Source organism: Physcomitrium patens, chromosome 11 (assembly GCF_059467195.1).
Source record: "Physcomitrium patens ecotype Gransden chromosome 11, ASM5946719v1, whole genome shotgun sequence".
NCBI classification, from domain to species: Eukaryota; Viridiplantae; Streptophyta; class Bryopsida; order Funariales; family Funariaceae; genus Physcomitrium; species Physcomitrium patens.
In genome coordinates this window covers 15,845,861-15,865,950 of record NC_143420.1, presented here as the reverse complement: position 1 = coordinate 15,865,950, position 20,090 = coordinate 15,845,861, and the positions used below count along the sequence as shown (strand labels likewise).

Sequence of the window (20,090 nt, the reverse complement as noted above, 5' to 3'; positions counted from 1 at the left end):
TGGAATATGTTATCATAGAATACTTCACCAAAGATGAAAAAAATTCACACCATGACAAACATCATCTAGAAAAGAACTGATTAGCATGCTTAAATCCTTGAGATGCGATCATTAACTTAATGATCCTCTGGTTTCAAATTAGTTGATTTAATATAAGTCTCAATATCCATATTCTCCTTCCCTGTTGCATAGATCTTCCAAAGGTATAACGTCTATTTACAATCCGATCCAATATCTCAAATGCTGTAACTAATTCAACAGTGCAACAAGAAAGTGGCCTCCAACAGTGAAGATTCAAAGAGTTCATGGAGATTATTTCCTAGTGAAGACTTCTCACAGCTCAGGATGTGTAGATATAAAGACATACAAGGAAAAACTAATCAGGGAACTATGAAGACCATGGCCTGATAATTTGATCGTGACAATGACAGGAAGAAGCTTAATAGCCACCGTCTAATGTTTTGCAAGCAAATCAGAAGATTTTGTTACGAGGTTCATGTAGTGTTAGTCAGGAGAGGTATTAACAGCATTGGCCGTTTAATTCATGGCACAATTTTAAATAGAATTTATAGCAATGAATATCCATAATTTTAAATAAGTCTAAATAGAAGTTATAGCAATAATTCATTACCAGGGTCAAACCTCGGAGGAAACCTCCGAAACCCCACATGCCGAAGCGTTTAGAAGTGTCAAAAGAACAGTGATAATCTCCACAACGGAACTTAAACATGAAAATGATCAGATTGGGGCATCCTGGTTGTGTTGAGAAGTGTTAGATTTTTGTGTTCTAGGTACGAACTTGTAGGTCCCAGTTCCTGAGGATCGCAAATCCGAGAGTCACGAGATCATCTTCGATCCACAGAAGCAGGCGTGACGCCGAAGATGACGGATAAAGAGTAGTTTCCCACTCAAAACTGTGTGCAGCTTCAGTGAGAGAACGAGTTGATGAATATCAAATTATCTGCGTGAGCAGCACCTTCAACAACCTATTTGGCAACTGATGATCAGCATAAATAGATCTTGGAGTCCCTCATGGGCACTCCAAAGCAACTTTCCGGTTCATTACTCATTTGGAGATGCCGTGGTGACCCGCATCATGCTCACAAAATTGTGTCTTTCGGGATCGGTTGCGGAGTCGCCACACTAGGCAATCATGTCGACTTGATGCTCGTCGATTGAGGGAGTGGACGAAGGCAAGGTTTGAACTAATCTAGAATTTCTTGACAAAAATTTGCAACTGCGAAATTACTAAAATTATGGGTCACTCGCAGGCGGCGGATGTCGTCGTTTACCAACACACGGCGAGGTAAGCTAACGCGTTTGCAAGGTTGTGATGCAAGAACTACAGCTTTCCATTGAGCATACTGAAGCTTTCCTCTTCATGGGTCACTGAACTGCACGCTTCAATGTATAACACTCAGCGGCGATCACTTGGCACGATGCAGTGCTCCTGGAACACCGACTCTCGATGAAGACCGCGGGACTTGTAAGATACCCGAACCAATCAGCGCCATCTCGGCGTCGAAATTCAGCAGCGAAGTACTTCACAGGGCCGTTCTTCGAGACCTTCAGAACCCGGAGGTATGGAGGGCAGGGGTGTTCGAGTGCGTAGCCAGCTTCGCAGCGACGTTTGTCGGAATCTTGTGCACAATTTCCACTCTTGAAGCGGAGTTCTCCCACCCCGTTGCCGTCATCGCCTGCCTCCAGGGGTTGGTTCTGTCACTATGCATCTTTGCTGCGGCGCCCGCGACAGGCGGCCACGTAAATCCATGCATCACATGGACTGAGATGCTCACAGGCCACATCTCCCCTGTGCGCGGGGTGCTCTACATTATAGGCCAGATTCTGGGTTCCATCGTTGGCAGCTTCATGGCCAAGATAGTCGTCGGCAATGCTCTCGCGACGCAGTACAACCTCGGAGGATGCTACCTGCAGTCGCGAGTGTCGGCCACGTCGGGAATGATGGGGCTCGGAACCGGACGTGCATTAGTCCTCGAGATCGTTCTCGCCTTCTTCGTCCTCTTCATCTCGTACTCCGTCGCGCTAGATCCCCCACGGTTGCCGAGAACTGGCTACACTTTGGCGCCGTTCATGATTGGAGGAATTGTGGGCTTGTGCATCTTTGCTGGAGCAGGCTTGTTTTCAGGCTACGGGGGGGCGGGGATCAATCCGGGAAGATGCATCGGCCCGGCGGTGGTGCTTGGGGGATCTATGTGGACAGGTCACTGGGTGTTTTGGGTCGGTCCCGGTTTGTCGGGGGCACTCATGGCGGCCCTATATCGCAACATCCCACCCACCCATATCCAAGTCTACAAGCTCCGGAAGGAGGCACGGAAAGGTCTGGTTGGTGGCAGGAAAAACAAGCCATTCTTCGCCAAGGTGAATAATTTAAGACTTGCCTGCGGTAATGAAAAGGACGGAGAGCGCATTAGATCCGATTCCAGCGAGGACCAAAGCTCATCTCACCACCGCGGCAAGCCATTGACCTACGGAAGAGATCATGCAGTCTGAGTGATCCAAGGCGTCGAAGGATAAAACTATCTTCACTCAACGTCCTCGACCTCTTGTTCCTGAACAAGAACCTTGTGAAGAGTAGGTAACACGTAGAGTATTCGCAAGGGCTAAACTCTAACTGCAAGTTCAGTCTTTCTGTCGGTGGATTTGTGTCAATTGCCACAATAGTGAATTTAACCATTCCTTGAAGCTGTAATGTTCTTTCATTCAATTTCGACCAAAGAGTATATTAAAAGAAGTCACACAATTTCTTCGGCGGGGACATTGCGCAATCTCAAGCAGCCGGGTTTTTCATTTTGTATTTTACTTTTGATCTTCACATGGTGATAATCGTGATTTATCTAGAAGTAAAATATTTTTGAGATTTAATTTGCTATGATGATTCAGTCCGCAACTCGGAATCTGGGTGACATTGAAGAGCAGATTGAAAGTTGAGAGGCATATTGGTAGAACTGAGGCATCAATCGACGCAAGCAACTACAAAATTGTCAATAGACAGTCAAGGGACTTCGTCATTTTCTTCATTTAGTATCTAACGAATAGCGTGGGGCATCCGAACTCTGCGGTCTGCAGTTTCAGGCTAGAATGTGCGCGACGTAGCCCTTGATATAGAGATGAATTTTCGTGTTGATCTTTGAGAATTCTCCGATAAAGAAACGAGTGAATTTCCAATTCGAATAGGGCGAAACTTAATCTGGAAAATTGTGTGGCATGGTTTACATTTCTGGGTGAATTGAAGGATGTTGGAGTTTTTCGATAAATGGACTTCTACAATTCGAAGTGCAATGAAGCGGAGAGCATCGTGAAGTTGGTCATTGTGGTCTATCCACAATCAGCTCTTCCGTCTGCGGCTTGCACTTTGCAAGTCTTCTTCCAAGATTGCTGTGTCTATGAAGTAACCAATCGACACCGGATCCGACTCTGGACACAAGACAATATTTCGATGCTAGAACTCGGTACTGATAAGTTTAGACGACGTGAGTGTGGCAAGGTTGCAAACAATTGGTGCTCCTGACGACTACACAGATATCAACATCCCACTTCTGCGACACGACTTCGACGCCAAGGTCAATGCCGAAGAAGTTTTCGAGGAAGCAGATCCCAGAGTTGTCTTGTGCGCACACCTTGTCATTGCCAGCTTGGATTTCACAAGCCTAGTATATCGCATAATCCGTTGCTGCATCCAACCTCGTGTTCCAGATCTTGGGAAATGTACAGCTCGACAGTTGACAATGTACGATAATGGGAATCACTTGAGCCCCCCTTATCAGCTTGGAGGTCCGTTCCACCAAATGCAATGTGGGCGACAAAACAATCGACTAGGAATAATTGTCAAGGGCGTAGGACGAACCTTGACGTTGAGATGCTCCAATCATTCGACAACGTTTAGTTCAAGAATTAGTTGCTGACAGAGGCGTGATCAGCTCCAACTGTTCATGCTATCTTACACAAGCCCCGTAGTCACGAACTATGCTCAACCGAATTCGAAGCTCATCCAAAGCTTCGTCGCTCCGATGCGGAACCACGGCAGATATAGTGGGTTGATAGGTGAGGACGACGGAATCCCCAAGGACTTTTCACTTGTGAGCTGAGACTGGGCAGCATCAAAAACTGACCAACTAGGGACATAGAAACTTATACAACGATGCTTCAATGAATGTTTGGAGATTGTATCCGTTGCGTGATCTACATAGAGTTGCTGAACGTTCCACCAGCCTTGTTGCAATTTTTGTGTATGTTTGAATAACTGTCGTTCCATGCGACCTGTGTTCACTAAAAGCATCTGTCGAAGATTGTTGGAAATGAATATTCACGCGAGAAAAGGAAAGAAGAAACCACCTGATGCCCATACCCGGGACCACAAACCCGGTAAACAGTGGTTTTTATTTTTTACGACGTCAGCAATTTGAAGCTCTACGGCGTTTTGCAGCAAACTAGTATACTCTAGAGCTCATCAGATTGAGCACCATTTGTGACTGCATTTACATTTGTGAAAGGTTTGGAAATGGGGTCAATGAACTTTTAGGTTTCTGTGCGGTAGAGTTGGAATGATTGACCGAGGATGTGAAGACGATGCAATTGCAGACTTTGCGCAATCTTTTGGACGGAGGACTATATTTCTTGTGCTGTGAGATGAGCTGTATTTGAATTATGGAGGATGAGCAGGAAAATATAGAGTCCATGGAGACGATCGTGCCGCGGCCGCCTGTGTTGCTGGCAGAACGTGTGCGAGCCCGGCCTCGCCACTCCCTCCCCCGTCGGCTTGCGCGAGCCGCGCGAGCGGCGTTACAGTCACATTTCCCATCCCTTCCCCCACTGAAAACATCCGCCTCTTCGCGCATACCCCTGGCGCCTGAACGCGCGACGGGGCTCTTTCGTTCGGGTGCGTTAGAGACGCACATTGCACGCGCGTTGGGGAACACCGTAGGATTGGACGAAATCTTAACTGTGAACAAGGAACCTCTGAAACTCTTCTCTTCTGTGAAGAACCTCCCTGGCGCTGTCACTTATGCCGCTGTCTCCAGGAATGAAGTATCACAGTCCTTACAACTATCTGGAAAGCATCCGGTAAGTATCTTAGCAACATCCACTCCCTTCAAATCTCTGCGCGTGTTTAGTTTCTTGAAGAATTACGTCTCTTCACTCAAGGAATTCCAGCGTCTATTCCATACGACATATTCATAATCCTCGAAACTGCTGAGATTACATGCTCCTTCTGCGATTTGAAGTCCACCATTGGATTCTTTATCAGGGATGAACATTCTTTTAAAATCCGGATTTTACTGTTCAGCAATCTGTTGTTATTTTAGAGCGATTTTGAATTAAATAGTTCGAGGCTTTATTTCCCAATTGTATTCTGGGGGCAAATATGTCAAAGGAGATGTACCTTGGGTTTAGGGTTTGAATAGCTGCTTAGCACGTAAACCACAAATGCTGCAATGGGCACTCGAGCTCCGGAGCTGCACTCTGTGTCCTACTAGTTACCAAGATTATCAGACTCATCATTACATACGTCTGTGACTGATGGTGATGGTGATGACCTGTAGTTGGGGCCTACGACAGTGTGTGAGACTATAGTACAAGGCACAAAAGTCTCGTTACTCGAGCTTCAGCTGAGGATAAATCATACCCTAACCAGCCCTCTGCAATCTGACCCAGTGCTGTCCGAGGCACCAGGCCGCATTGCCCTGATCACCGCAACTGATTTTCAATCTCGTCATCGAGTGACAATGGAGAGCACCTTAGGGTACGTGATTAAACTCCTTACTTTTGCCTCTAGACTATGTCTTCGTTACATGATTCTCTTTGTGTAAGCTTCAGGTTTTTTCTGGCATTCCTCAAGCTTCTAATTGTATCAACAGGCAGCGCCAATATCAAATACAGTATCGTTTGGGTCGGTGATTCCTGTTACCTACTCATGGTTGAAGTTCATCTCTCATGCTTCTCTTCCTACTTCAATCTTAGTTGGCCTGTGGCTAATGTCTCTTAAGTCTGATTCATTTGCTTTTCAGGAGCGAGAAACACAAGCATTCTCTGTCAACCGTTGTATCTTCTGATTTGCGCGCCAAGTTATCATGGGGCCTATCTACCTGTCACAAGTAAGCTCTTCATGAAAGATTGGTTCCACTTGCTATCTCAGAGTTTAAGTCTGACTTGTCTCTGGCCCCTCAAGTGTTTTCCATTACGCAGCATTACTCTTGTTAAATGGACTTTTATATCACTTTATTTTGCATAACTCAAGCTTCGACATAGTCCACTGGCACATGAAAACAATTTCTTTTACAGACCTGCTCAACCAAGTCTGAAAGTAAAGAAATTCCTGTATATACTTACCTGTGAGCTTATAAATAGAACACCAAATCTCTGAGTCTCTTGTTGGTGACAGTGTAAACGAGAAAGTGGTGTTATTCTCGCGATATAACAACGATGCTTATGCTGGTCAACGAATCATTTTGCAGGTTTGTTTAGCACTTTATACTCGCGTCATTCTCATCAAGTTTCTGTTTGTCCAAACTGACCTTCATACTGCAGTTCCTTTCTGCCATCAATATGAAACGTTTCTTATTTATCTTCAATACGCGGCCGTTATTTAAAGCTTTTGTGCTTATTCAGGCAGTGAACAAAGTGGATAAGAGAAATACAATTTCCCCTATTTGTGCAATAACACTGGGTAGTATTACCCAAGGTGGCCTAAGCTGGACTCGATCATTCTCCCAGCATGGTAAGTCTAGCTCCTTACTAATCCTTAGATGTTAATGACTCCAACTTTGTTTTACAAACTTTCATTTTTTCGAGTGTCTTTCAATTCATGTTTTCATAAAGAATCCTCGAATTTGGTCTTATCTAAACTAGGAAAGGGGTATTCTTCAATAGGAGGATAACTGCAGAAAAGGTGCTCGACTTTGTGGATATCTTTTGAAACGATATTGGCTTCCCTGGCCTTAGTGTATATCTCTGGCATAGTGTATACTATCCATTTTTTAGTTGATCCTGTTAACAAAACTTTGACCTTTTCTATGTGAGAACCGAAAAAGTAGTTCTTCTTTTATGTCTTGAGTTTGTAATTTGATTTTGTGTCATGTGATTTTCATTCCCAACCGTCGTTTATAACGACGCTTTGTACATTACCAGGTGAGGGCGAGGAGTCTCTTCAACTGAAAGCACTCTGCAGCAGTAATGGATCCTACGTGGTCAGTGTTAAAGCGCAACTGGGAGAAATAGAATCTTAGCAGAGTGGGTTATCTACGGAGTTTGCCTGTCACAAATTTTAGGCATATGATTTTCATATTTTGAAATGAAAAAGAGAAAAGGGACTAGTGATTGTACCGTAAATTTAGCTTTTCCTCCAACTTTTCATTTAGAGGCTTAGTCTTAGTCTCATGAAGAATTGAGATTCAGAAGCTGTACCTTATCTAATTGGATTGGCAGTGACCGCTGATTTTTTGAAACATTTTGTTTGATTCTGCATTTTTTGTTTTTTATTCTTTTTATCCCTACTGATGTATCAATATATCACATAATCTGATGCAGCCTTAGAGTTCATTTATATACGCCTCCGTTCTGCTCCATAAAAAGGCGGGGATTTTGATCCACTGATAAGTGCCCCTTTTGGGTGCCGAGTTGGGTAGCACGTAAACAGCCTGCATTTCACTTCTATGTCTTGATCCGTGCCAAGTTAGAAAGAACAGCAACCAAGCTCATCCTTGCGAATGTTTGGGGTAAAGCAGGAGTTTAAAAGGTCATGTGAGAAATCGAAAATTCAGTAGCTAACCATCAACGGTTTCATTCGTGTTAAGTGACACATCAACAATTCTCTGAAAGAAAAAAAACAAAAACAAAAACAAAAACAAAAAAAGAAAGAAAGAAAGAAAGAAATAGAGACGTTCAACTTTTTACTGTGAACATACAAATTCAGGATCAATACCTCCTACACGACATGCCCTGATGCTACAACTTGTTCAGGAGATATCCAACGAAATGAAAATTAAATTAGAAGATTTATTGAAATTTTTTGAAATTCACTGACAATGTTTAATTGAGGGTGGCACGGTGACCAATGTGCCTTCCTTTGACAAGAGTTTTTGTGATGGGCCTTGCCTGGCAGTCAGCAAGAAAGCGAGCAATCCTAAAGTTAATGCCATGTGCACACACAAAACAAAATCCATGACCACCACTCCACATGGCAACCATTGCTAGTGAAACTCCATAATAGCCATCCAAACGTCAGAAAAAAAACACGGCTACCCAACCTTTACACCTCTGGTAAGTAGCTTTGTGAGTTATGAGGACTCACAAATTAGCAGGCAACCACTTAGCTTTAAGTTTTCCTGAATTTCCAGGAGGTCAGCATGAAAGGCAGTGAGATGTGAAGATAAGAACTAGCAAACAAAGACAACCTTGTCTATTCACTCCACAAAGTTAGATGACACCAAATACCTCTACTCTGTGTGGAGGCAAACTATGGTCACATGAAATAGTCAGTAGATTAGCACATGTGATGTGCAGGCGATAAATAATGTAGATGTTCAGGCATTGGATGTAGAGTTAGAGTTCCCTGCCATCATCCAAGTACAAACTAGGTCGTTCCGTCATAAATCCAGGCTATTAATATTGATGATGCAAAATTAGTGTATGAAAAATGAAAACACCGCAAGGCACTGTTCCAATTCGCAAACATCGCATTAAAATAAATAAATGTCCTTGAAAAAAAACTCTGGCTCTCTTTTATTGCACTTTTCAGGAACGAAATACACTACTCAGGATCATAGGATGTCCAAACAGGAGCTGTTGTGATAAAGACGGAAATCTGCTCAGTAAAATTGTCAGGGTTCGTGGAAGCCGTCAACTTTCCTCGACCCTAGAACCCAACTTAGGAATGTCTTGGAACCGCTTCTACAAAACCAAGAATCTACATCAGCAGAGATCTCTTCCAATCATAAAACCTGACAAAATATATACATAAATCATCCAAGTCCATGTATTTTTCAACTACAGAAAAACACAAATAGAACATTGGAAGCACAAAAGGCCAGCTATTCTCCGCTAAATTAGCAGAGAAAGCCAAATGTGACCCGGGTAATCATGGAACAAGACCGGCCAAGAAACAGACAGCAATGCAGCAACTTCGAACTGTAACAACTATCATCGGATCCTACACCTGGTAAATCAACAAAAATAACGAATACCAACCGAAATAAAATAAACCCTACATTGCATCACGGTAGCAGTGAGGAAAGGAAATAGTAATCTCGTTAAACCAACTAGGTGAAAATCAAGATCCTATTCGGATACTAATCGAGGTGTTTCCAATCTTCAGTTTCATATACAAACGTCCTGAGCTTACAAGACAATATAAGCTACTAAAGGTGGCAGACACGGTTCCATTACACTATTAACGAAAGGTAACGAAGTGTAATGGTAAGGACTAGGGTAAAAGTTACGCCACACAAGAGAATAACCTACCTCGATCAGAAGGCAAAAACCAAGAATTGAAGCCTAAAAAACAGGGTATCAGAATAGAACGACTCAAGGTAGAGACCTACCCCAGTATTGTTCCTCTCCCACACTTTGTTGATGCCATAGTCGACAACCTGCAACCATCGATTCGTCAGAATTGTGTTCTTCTCCAGCAGAACAACCCAACCTCCCCCTCTCTCTCCCTCCCCCCTTCCCAATTCCTTCACCTTAACATCCTAATCAACCGTTAACGCGTGCCACTAATACAATAAGCCCAACTTCTTGGCACTGTTTGGAAATTAGGGCTTAAAGCAGAAAGAAAACGAAAAAATTAAAAATTATAAATTAAAAAAATCTGTGTTGTCATGATAGGAGAGCGTCTCGCTAGAGGGACTAACATTCACATACAAACCGTCCCCCCCCCCCCCGATCAAAGAAAACACGACAGTGCAACAAATCCATAGCGAGTCAGCTCAAAGGAAGTAGAAAATTCAGATCAGTAAATGCACATCTACTAAGCCGCCTCCCCAACGTGAACATCATCAACCAAGATCCGACCCGGACAAGGGCAGCCGTGACCTACCCGCTCGCCGATGATCGCCCCCGTGAAGATGAATGCGATGTAGACGGAATTCTTGCGCATGAGCAAGCGCATTGTCGTGTCCAACATACTCCCAGGAGCTCGCTCCATGATGCTTGCTTGATTGCTTGCAACGCTCCGCTCGTAAATCAACACTGCGGCCTACGGTAAAACAAACAATGCAAACCCTGGAAGTCAGTCACAGCGGAGACGGTCTCGACGAGCTCGCGGACCCCTTCACCGGAATACTTCGGTAGCTGCTCGCTTCGAGGAGAGAGACGACTTTACCTTTTCGTTCGTGTACCTACTTTTCCTTTTCTCGTATTCTTACTTTTCTTTTAGTCGATGTCACAAAGTCATGACGGCTCTCTTTTTCTTTCGGTAGCTTTTACTTTAACATCAACCATCACTGTTCCTGTTTTAGGCTTTCTCATCTTTCCCAGCAAGGAGACCTTTATCTCATTTTTTTCTTTTACTTGCTGCGCCTCTTTTGACCCCCCTGGTTATCTTTCCAATTGTTTGAAATTTTCTCTCCGTTCGAGGCATTGTTGCTGTTCCGCACCATAATTGATTCCATTTATTCGAGTATTGCGAACGTAATGTTGTGCTTTTTTGTACTTGGTGGTTAGGACTTTTATAAGTTTGTCTTGTCTTGTGATTCTCTTGAGCATGATCACAACCTCTTCATGTTCAAAAAAAATTCAAGTCTAGAAGAATTTGACTAACGTAGAAATATCCAAGTCAAACTATTTCTGTTGACAACTTGAAAGTGCTATCATTTTAAAAGAAAGAAAGAAAGAAATTAGGTGTGATTATGTCCTCCCTTTCAATTGTTAAGAAGACAGTACACTTACACAAGATCCATCTAAATTTGAAGATCTTACAATCCTTCCAATGAAATGGACATTAATTCTACAGCAACAATGAAAATAATACTAATTAATAATTGATGACAAATAAGTGTACAAACATTCTGAATTTTTAAATCTGTCAATCTCCAAAGAGTTTAATCTTGGCATGATCTCCCAGCTCTTATATGATTAACAACAAACCAATTGATATAATATTATATATATATATATATATATATATATCAAATGTCTAGTTTCCATGAAATTAGATGAAAAAGTAAATGAAACACCAAGCCTGTATAATTCATTATGACATTGCTTTCCAATCTTAGTAGAAAATTCAAATTCATAGTGTGACTGAGTCAATCAAAGATGTATATATATATATTTTGTGTGTGCTTTAAATTGACGTAGACATTTGCACACTTCATTGTGTGATGTTGTGATGATCAGCAAGTGTGTGCTGTGTGAGTAACAATTTGTTGGGTTTTTGCAAAGGATTTATTCCTTCATCAAAGACTCATTCATCCAACTTGGGCACTTGCCATTTTACTATTGAAAGCAATTCTCAATCTTGTCCAGAAGTCACGCTAATTTATAGGAAATAGCATTTTGATTTGTTGCAATTGGGTGATTTTTTTTTGGTTCTTGCAACACTCCCAGAATTTCCTTCCACTGCAGAGTATGATTACAGTTGTTCCTTCAGTATAATGCCATATTTAATGCCATTCTCTTAAGTTTTGGTTACTTTATATAAATAGTAGTTGAAGATTGTTAATCGTAATTAAATGTTGTGTTCATAAGAATCTGCTTCCAAACGTCACTTTTTGAGGTTTGACATTTGTTTACTATATTTGTTACTTTGAATGAAGAAGTGGATAATTCTTATATCTAATATGTAAAAGATCAAAACAAAAGAAAGTATATATATATATATATATATATATATGTACATACTGAATGACGTAGATGGGCAGTTATACACTTGAATAAGAAGGCGTATTTTACAATAAAGTACACTAGTCATTTCATTCTTCTACTCATCTCAAAACAATACAATATTAATGACTATTTGGACAACTGCATTTGAATTTATGGGGTATAATCCCCTTTGTATTTTGTCTGTGAGTGATATATATATATATATATATATATATATAGATATACATGTGTTTGTGTGTGTGGGTGTGATCAATACATCTCGTTTACCCATAAAAATCTCTTACAATATTATCCTTTTCTGCACATCAATATCAACTTGATGCTCATAATGAACTAAACATCAAACAATCCAGTTATGAAAACAAACACCATATTCAATGTTGAAGTAAAAAGAACAATGTAGAAAATAAGAAGGTTCTTGAAATATTCTCTAGGTATGTGTGTCCAGCAAATGGGTATACAAATACATATATTCTTTGCACTAAAGAGCAGCAGATGCACGAAGAAGTGTTTTTATTTTCCAGTGGAACCATGGTTTGTGGCAGTTGAGAGAACTGTTCTATTTGGTAGTTTGGAACTGGCCAAACATAGAATAGACTAACTCTGGCACCAATTGTATCAGCAAAGATCCCATCTCTTCCTTTCATTGGCATGAGAAACTAAATTTTGCCTTGAATGGAATTTTGTCTCGTAATCTGCAGCATCCAAACCTAAACAAAAGCTCTCAAATATTTGGATAAAAACCCATGTTCATGCACATATATATATGTATGTACACATACTTTTATATATGTTCATGAACTTGGTCTTCAGGTTTGTGTATCCATCTTGGGAACTGAGTGGGACTGGCTAAAATTGATTCCTCTCTTTGTTTTTACATTTTAATAACTCTTGCAACCAAACCATTCAACAATACACAACTGAAAATATGGTTGGAATACTGTTGTTTATTTTATTCAAAATAATATTTGCCAATATTTTTGTAAAGCACATAAATTGTCAATCATGTATTAAACTAACAAAAGTAAGAATAATGATGATGTTTTTGTTTATAAATCATGCTATGATTTACAAAACTGTAATTCCAATATTCTTATTGACAATCATCATCAAGGTGATACTGTATCTGGCAGTCCAAAACTACTTTCCAGATATCTTGTTAGGATATTATAAAGATTGAGGGTTTTTTGTATGTTGAGATCAATTGGTTGAAGAAGCTTTGGGCAAGTTTCTTTAGTAATCTCAATTCAGGTAATGTTCGGCAAACAAGTACTATAGTTGACATGCTTGTAAGGCATGTGTCTGTATTACACATATATGTATATAATGTAAAACATACAATTTTTGTCCATTTTATATTTTTAACCATTCAAAATGTGACAAAAATCTGTTTTTAACATTGTTTTGTCAATTGCACAGTCTTTCTCTTTAGATTTGGGTCTATTTACTCAGATAACCCATTGAATGGGGTGAAGTATCGGCATAAAAAATAAGAAATAAAAATAAAAATAAAATAAAAAAATACTTCAATTAGAAAGGAAGGAAAAATAACAACAAGAATAAAAAACATCCAACATGTTATACATGTTCTGAATTGGGCCGCATAATGCAACAAACCCACATTTAATTGTGGTTACTTTTACCTTAGGTTAAGTTTGAAATAAACTCGATTCGGACTCTAACTACAAAGGAACATAGCACAGTTCCACTACCAAATTAAACAGAGAGATTCCCCATTGAACTGCGAGAATCAATCTCATCCATTTATCACACACCGCTAATTTCATGTTCCAGACTAATGTTTGTATTAATCCAGGCATTAAACCTAAACCTGAAACATCCATATACAAGGATAATATGGACGAAACATCCAAATAATGCCGGTAAAATCATCCACAGAGAAGTGTAGATTTGAGTTAAGTTGGAAGTGGCGCCAAAAGCTAATAAGCCGGACTCGAAGGGCGGATGTGCCAAGTTTGAACGCCACCCGCGGCTCAGGACCCGCGCTGGAACATGACAAGGACGGGTCTGGGCCATGGAGCGCGATCTTGGGCTGGATCGAGTTCAGGTAGCCTGGAATCCCGAAGAGAGCCGAATGGGGTTGAGGAAACCCGGGCCAGCCCAGCCCGGGAAAGGTGACCGCTACCCTTGCCGGCTTGCACACGCTCACCTGACATGCTCTGCTCACTCAGACAGACAGACTCACAACAGCTCTCGTCTTCTTCCTCCGCTCGCTCGCCCTCGCGTCATTTGCTGTAGATCGTGTTGTGCGCTTCTACGCCGTGGCATTTTGCAGGCGTTGGTGTGTGTGTTGAAGTCTGCTTCTGGGAGTGATTTTTGAGGGAATTCCATAGGCTTTCAGTGGAGTTTTGCCGTTTTGCCGTTTCACGGAGTCTTAAAGGGGATGGTGGAAAAGGAAGGAGGTCGAGAGGATGGAGAGGGATGAAGGCATGCGATTGCGGTTGTTGTTGACGTTGGCGATGACGTTGCAAGCGCAACCTTGTCCACCGGGGGTAGGGGCAATTGTGGAGAGGGTGGAGGTGCAAGCGGGGTAGCGTTGTGGTGAAGGGATGCAATTTGGTAAGAGCTGCGGCTCTAGCATCGATGAACAGTGCGGCGTGACTGAGCAGTGAAGGGATAGTTGGGAGGTGGAGGAGGAGTGAGCGGAGAGGTGTTAGTTCATGTGGGAGGCAATGGCGGATTCTTTGAACAGCAGCGTTTCGGAGGATAACGACTCCTTGGATGGGTATTATGGGAATGGCAGACAGGGACTGGAGTATGGCAACGTTCCTCAATTTGCTGGTCTGACAAGGTCGGACTCCAAGCCTCGCCGCAGGGGTTTAGTGCGTGCTTGTCCAGATACTGAGGATCTTTTGAACCTTTTGCACGGCTCCGATCCAGTGAAGGTGGAGCTGAACCGCCTTGAAAACGAAGCTAGGGGTAAGAAGAGCTAATGTTTTGTCATTGGCTTCTGGTTCTCTTCCATGCATGGGCTCGCCCCGTGGAAGGGAGATTTGCGGTTGGTCCAAGATTCATGCGAGTAATCCGAATTCTTGATAGTCAAGATCTTGGAGTAGGAAGGAATGTGGGTCGCTAAGGAATGATCCGAGGCTGGAAATCGAGTGTAGTTAACTTGGTCCGAGCCGTTTTGAGCAGTCTATCGGATGACTGCGGGTTCCTTTCCTGTGGCATCGAATATAGATAGTTGTTTCTATTAACTGAGCGAGTATCGTTAATTCTTGTGGCATCCTTCTTGATGGGGGTCGTAGTCTATCAAGACTTGATCTGCGTCGGAGAGATAGTTAAGCTATGCACGGAAGTAGCTAGTTATACATCGAACAGCCTTTGGGATGCCTCCCCTATCCTCTCGGCACTCGATCTACTTTAGCAGAGTTGGTTAGTGGGAAAGCCAAGTTGTCAATCAACCCCATGTTTGCGCCTTGATTATGTAGAGTAGGTCATCGTACTTACAAACTGCCCCGGATAGTCTTTACCGTAGGGACTTGATTTAGTGATTCTTAACGTGGAAAGTTGTGTGTTTTCGAGTCTTCATGGTCACTTTATCAATTATCTTACATGTTTTTTTTATCAATTATCTTACACTTTTTTTTTTTGGCTTAGACAAGGATCGGAAACTAGCTGAAGTTACAGCAGAATGCAAAGCACTTAAACTTGCTGAGCGATTACGGGAGAAAGCTGTCGAGGAGGTAAGTAGTGTATGTGTTTTGCTTTATAGACGTCATTTCGGTCATACACAGAGGCTTGTATTGTTAAGGTTTTTGTGCGCTACCTTTACTAGTAAGAGCGACGAAGTAATACGGAACTTTGCAAAGAAACTCGTAATCGTTGCGGCGGACTCGACCGCAGGGTGCATACTGCCCAGAGCCGTTTAAATATGTCAGTTGTGGGACAAAATGCCTTCACGTGTCAATGCCAATATTCTCGAAGTCTTCTTGAATCTTGCAGTTGGCGGAGGAACTCGACAAAGTTGACGAAAAGCTCAAGGCCGCTGAGGACCTTTTGGAGAGTAAGGTCGGTACCATTTATTTGTCCGTTGTGTTTTTACTCTGATCTGTTGCCGTGTCGTTTCAGGACGGTGTTACCAATATTTTGGTTCTTGCTTATCCTGAGCGTGATGGTGAATGGCTAATATTGACCATATGATTGTGACAAGATGGATGTGCCATTTTGATCATTTCATTAACGTCATATGTGCATTTGGAAAGCTTTTCATTGTTGCTATCCTCTCGAAGTTACTCCTTAGCAATAGAACCGCCTCTCACGCAATTGTGTTCCCGATCGCCATCACGTGTAATTTTTCTCTTTTCGCAGAATCTTGAATTGAAGAAGCTTAACGATGAAAAGAAAGCAGCTCTGGCTGCTCAGTCCGCAGCAGAGTTAACTCTGCGGCGTGTGCAAGCAGCTCAGAAAGATGAGAAACTACCGTCCATTGAAGAAATTCTAGCTCCTCTTGAGGCTGAATTGAAAATAGCACGACAAGAAGTAAGTCACAGTTCCCGCAGCCTGCGAAAATGACGCTATCGATTGGTTATGTTGATAGCAGTGCTGGAGGTCACGCTCTGTAGTATGCATTCAACTATTTCCTGTTTATATACTTTGGCAAGCTCTTTAAGGTTCCTCACTCTGTTATGCCAGATCGCTAAGCTTCAAGACACGAACAGAGCTCTTGACCGTTTGACGAAGTCCAAAGAGGCTGCGCTTCTTGAGGCAGAGAGGAGTATAGACGCTGCTGAAGCCAAGGCGTCACAAGTGGATGACCTTCTCAATCGGAATCAGGAGCTGATGAAACAGATTGAAATTTGTCAGGTTTACATTTATTAACCTCCTCATATCGCAGTTTTCGTACTTGAGTAGCATATATTTTATGTTTTTCTCTGGACAAGTGGTGTGTTGTCACAACCCAAGTGCAAGTAGCTGAGATTTACCTTTCCATACTCGATGCATTCAGAGAGCAAGCTTACTATTACCTGTTGAAAATATTATCTCACTTGTACGCTATTCGCTCTTGTTTATCTTTATTTATGATGATAGGAAGAGAATAAAATAATGGACAAGATGCATCGTCAGAAAATTGCTGAAATTGAGAAGCTGAGTGCCACCGTCGCTGAGTTGGAAGAAGCAGTGCTTGCCGGCGGAGCTGCTGTAAATGCAGCCCGAGACTACCAACGACAGGCACAAGAGTTATTGGTAAAATTTATGGTTTTCGGGGTTGAAAATATTCTCCTTGTGAATGCCGCGAGAAGTTATTACGTTGCGTTGAATGATTTCTTGAAGATTCTTTGCTATGGTTATTGCTTATATTAAGTCTTATCTGGATGACGCACATTTGAAACAGGAAGGGAAGAAGACATTGGAGAGGGAATTGGCGCGGGCGAAAATTACAGCTAACAGAGTTGCAGTTGTTGTTGCAAATGAGTGGAAGGATGCAAATGACAAGGTTATGCCTGTCAAGCAGTGGCTCGATGAGAGGAGGTTTATGCAGGTTCGTTTGATTTTGCAGTCTGTACCTCCTGAATGTTATCGATTATGAGGTAAGCAGTAAAATACAACTTTTTTTCTTTTTTCTTTTCTGATTGTGAGTTTTCTGATCATTGTCGTTACGATTACAGGGGGAGATGCAGCAGCTACGAGACAAACTAGTGTCAGCCGAGAGGACTGCAAAGAATGAGTCACAGTTAAAGGTGTGTTCATCTATGAGTTTTCATATATTGCGATATTTTTCACTTGTATGGACTTCAGCTAAATGTCTTCTCTGGCTCTATGCAGGAAAAATTTCAAATGCGTTTGAAGGTGCTTGAAGAGAGTTTGAAGCCAGCCGTAAATGGAACTCCACGTCGGACAGAGGAAGTGAGAAGTTCTAGTACCACCAGACGTTCGACTTCTGGATCAGAGGAGGCATCAAAGCTTCTCGCGAATGGTTCCAGACGCCAACGCTCTGCAGTGACTCAACTGCGGTCTTCTATGGCGAGTCAAACACTTCTCAGAGCGACGAATGGCAGGTTGACATCTAAGTCATTTGATGGGGGAAGATCACTTGATGCGGGTACTACCAGGCTGAAGGCGTTTTCGAATGGGTTTGAGGAGCTTCGCACAGGTAGGAGAATACCTGTAGCTGCGGAACCCGAGCAGGTTTCAACTGCGCAGGAGAAGTCCGAGATAAAACAAGCAAAACCCGAATCAGAAGCTACAACTGAGGCTTTGGCAGCCAAGTCTCAGGTAGGAGCGGTCAAGCCTGAGAATGGTGCAACGGCCCCCGAGTCAGGTTCAGCGACCTCAGTTGAAGATCCAGTATCAGGTGTGTTGTACGACCTTCTCCAGAAAGAGGTTGTCAACCTGAGGAAGGCGAGCCTTGAAAAAGATCAAAGTCTGAAGGACAAGGATGATGCTATTGAGGTTCGTATGGGCCAAACTATATCTCATTAGCATATCAACATAACTCAAAGGAAGGAAGTGGATCTGAAGGTTTGAACACCTTGATGGTGACCACTTGCTGAGAAAAAAATGTGCTTGCTTCGTGTCTTCCGGGCTTGCTGTTCTAACATACATGTGCTTTGTCTTCTCGGTTGCATCTCATGTTCAAATGTGTCTCTGTTCAGATGCTCTCAAAGAAAGTTGATACTTTATCAAAAGCTTTGGAAGCTGAAGGAAGGAAGTTGCGAAGAGAAGTCCAAGCAATGGAGAAGGAAGTTGCCACCCTGCGGGCTGAAAAGGATCAAGTACGGAATCCAAGGAGGCTTAGCGCAGGGACGGGAACTGTAAATAGTTCCTCCAAGTTGCTGTCGGGGAGGTGAGTTCAAATATTTGCAGACCTGTTGAACTTCTCTCTCCCCAAGGAAATCTTTTCTGCTGGCTGTTACATTCTGGAGTTCTCTTTCCAAGCTTCCAAACACGTTATCTAGCGAGCTTATCCTGTTAGTCACAGAAGTTTTCTTATCTTAGGTCAGTCGCTGAAAACAATAGAATTTATTACTCTGAGTATGGTACCCCGAGCGAGGAAAGTGTGTCAGTGTTGTAAGCTCATTCTTGGTCATGTGTAAGAGTATTTATCTGGGATGTCTTTCTTTAACGTAGCTTTGCCCTTCTTCGCCTAGAAGATGTGTAGCCATAGAATCTTGATTACTGTCTTAGTTACTGTTTTTCCCAACTTAAGGTGTGAGTAACAACATTGGTGCTCTTGTCTTTTCAGAAATGGGGAGAGGCCCATGGTCAGGAGCTGATGCCTGCAATTTGTGACCTTGTAACTCTGAAAGGAACGTCGTTCGCTGAAAAACATCTCTGCACTCGGCATGGATAGTGGGATGGGGTCTCTTGCATGTGTAGCATTAATATATCCTGATTTTACGAGATTGAATCTCTGTGCTGTGAAGAAATTAGAGTGTGCCGTGCGTCATAGGAGATGATATTCTTGAGCAAGATACCCCAGATTATGTTTCAACATAAATTAGGCATTTTAGTAATCTTTCATGGATCGTCTTCGCTTTTGTCATTTCATCTTAAGGTCATTGTATGTTTATGGTTCGTTCTTATGGATGACATGTTGACTTCACTTGAGAATGTGATGTGGCCTTGGTAATCAAAGATTTGTTTGACAATGATGTGTTCAAGATATTGTCGAGGTAACATCTGATAGGATCCAGATACCAGGGAAAAATATCCAGGAGAAAGTGATTGCATATACGTCGTCGTCTCCTCATTGAATACTCTTTATTCAGTTCTTTGGGTACAGAATACTGTGGATGGACATGAGGATGGAAGTCGGATTATTTGTGAACTCGCAATAATACTCAGGGTATATTGAGCTGCGGAATGCGTTGTTGTTCATAAACTTTGCTGTAGAGCTTCTGTCTATTCAATAGACCACTCATCATGAAGGCGAGCACGTGCTGTGTAATTAACGCGGAGTTGCTGGAGTCCTTGCAACATGCCCAAGTAGCCTCTCTGGACTTAGTGACTGATTGTAGTGCACAGATGAGCCCAGCTATGGGAGGCCATTGCAACGATCCGTTCAGTTATTCGCTAGGACGGTTACCAGTGAAAAGTCCCATCACATTCAGAATTGTTCGTCTAATCCTTTATTGTAAGTGCACTGTGCTTGATGTGCGGATTCATGGTTACTATCGCACTACAGTGCTGAATTGTAACTGTCATCTTCGGTGGCTATGATATCGGAGAGCATCAGACGAGAAAAATCAACTTCAACCTAGTACATTATTTTACCTTTCTCT

The 20,090-nt window shown here is 42.3% G+C and overlaps 4 protein-coding genes across 6 annotated transcripts; 3 read left to right on the top strand and 1 right to left on the bottom strand.

Annotated features, from left to right (window-relative positions):
• The first annotated feature begins 934 nt into the window (after positions 1–934).
• LOC112289005 (aquaporin TIP1-2) lies at positions 935–2,820 on the top strand. 2 transcript variants are annotated; one of them, XM_024533859.3, is made up of 2 exons: positions 935–1,306; positions 1,422–2,820. In XM_024533859.3, exons 1-2 carry the CDS (start codon positions 1,257–1,259, stop codon positions 2,509–2,511), a joined length of 1,140 nt encoding a protein of 379 aa, XP_024389627.1. In that variant the 5' UTR covers positions 935–1,256; the 3' UTR covers positions 2,512–2,820. The 2 variants fall into 2 exon arrangements, with proteins under 2 accessions (XP_024389627.1, XP_024389628.1); XM_024533860.3 differs by having other exon boundaries at positions 1,039–1,306; positions 1,446–2,820.
• Positions 2,821–4,105: 1,285 nt separating this feature from the next.
• Positions 4,106–7,463, top strand: LOC112289006 (uncharacterized). Of its 2 annotated transcripts, XM_090254426.1 has the most exons (7): positions 4,106–4,383; positions 4,600–5,082; positions 5,562–5,761; positions 6,027–6,113; positions 6,401–6,473; positions 6,628–6,736; positions 7,147–7,463. In XM_090254426.1, the coding sequence occupies exons 2-7, from the start codon at positions 4,666–4,668 to the stop codon at positions 7,242–7,244; spliced, it is 984 nt and encodes a 327-aa protein (XP_090110552.1). In that variant the 5' UTR covers positions 4,106–4,383; positions 4,600–4,665; the 3' UTR covers positions 7,245–7,463. The 2 variants fall into 2 exon arrangements, with proteins under 2 accessions (XP_090110552.1, XP_024389629.1); XM_024533861.3 differs by lacking the exon at positions 4,106–4,383 and having other exon boundaries at positions 4,458–5,082.
• A 1,249-nt stretch (positions 7,464–8,712) lies between these two features.
• On the bottom strand, positions 8,713–10,278 carry LOC112289007 (cytochrome b-c1 complex subunit 9, mitochondrial). The gene is made up of 3 exons (XM_024533862.2): positions 10,055–10,278; positions 9,558–9,605; positions 8,713–8,907 (listed from the first exon to the last, which is right to left on the bottom strand). Exons 1-3 carry the CDS (start codon positions 10,160–10,162, stop codon positions 8,857–8,859), a joined length of 207 nt encoding a protein of 68 aa, XP_024389630.1. The 5' UTR covers positions 10,163–10,278; the 3' UTR covers positions 8,713–8,856.
• A 3,750-nt stretch (positions 10,279–14,028) lies between these two features.
• LOC112288644 (microtubule-associated protein 70-3) lies at positions 14,029–19,351 on the top strand. The gene is made up of 11 exons (XM_024533057.3): positions 14,029–14,784; positions 15,466–15,551; positions 15,811–15,876; positions 16,177–16,347; positions 16,501–16,671; positions 16,897–17,052; positions 17,201–17,347; positions 17,475–17,546; positions 17,632–18,258; positions 18,462–18,652; positions 19,052–19,351. Exons 1-11 carry the CDS (start codon positions 14,526–14,528, stop codon positions 19,080–19,082), a joined length of 1,977 nt encoding a protein of 658 aa, XP_024388825.1. The 5' UTR covers positions 14,029–14,525; the 3' UTR covers positions 19,083–19,351.
• Positions 19,352–20,090: the final 739 nt, after the last annotated feature.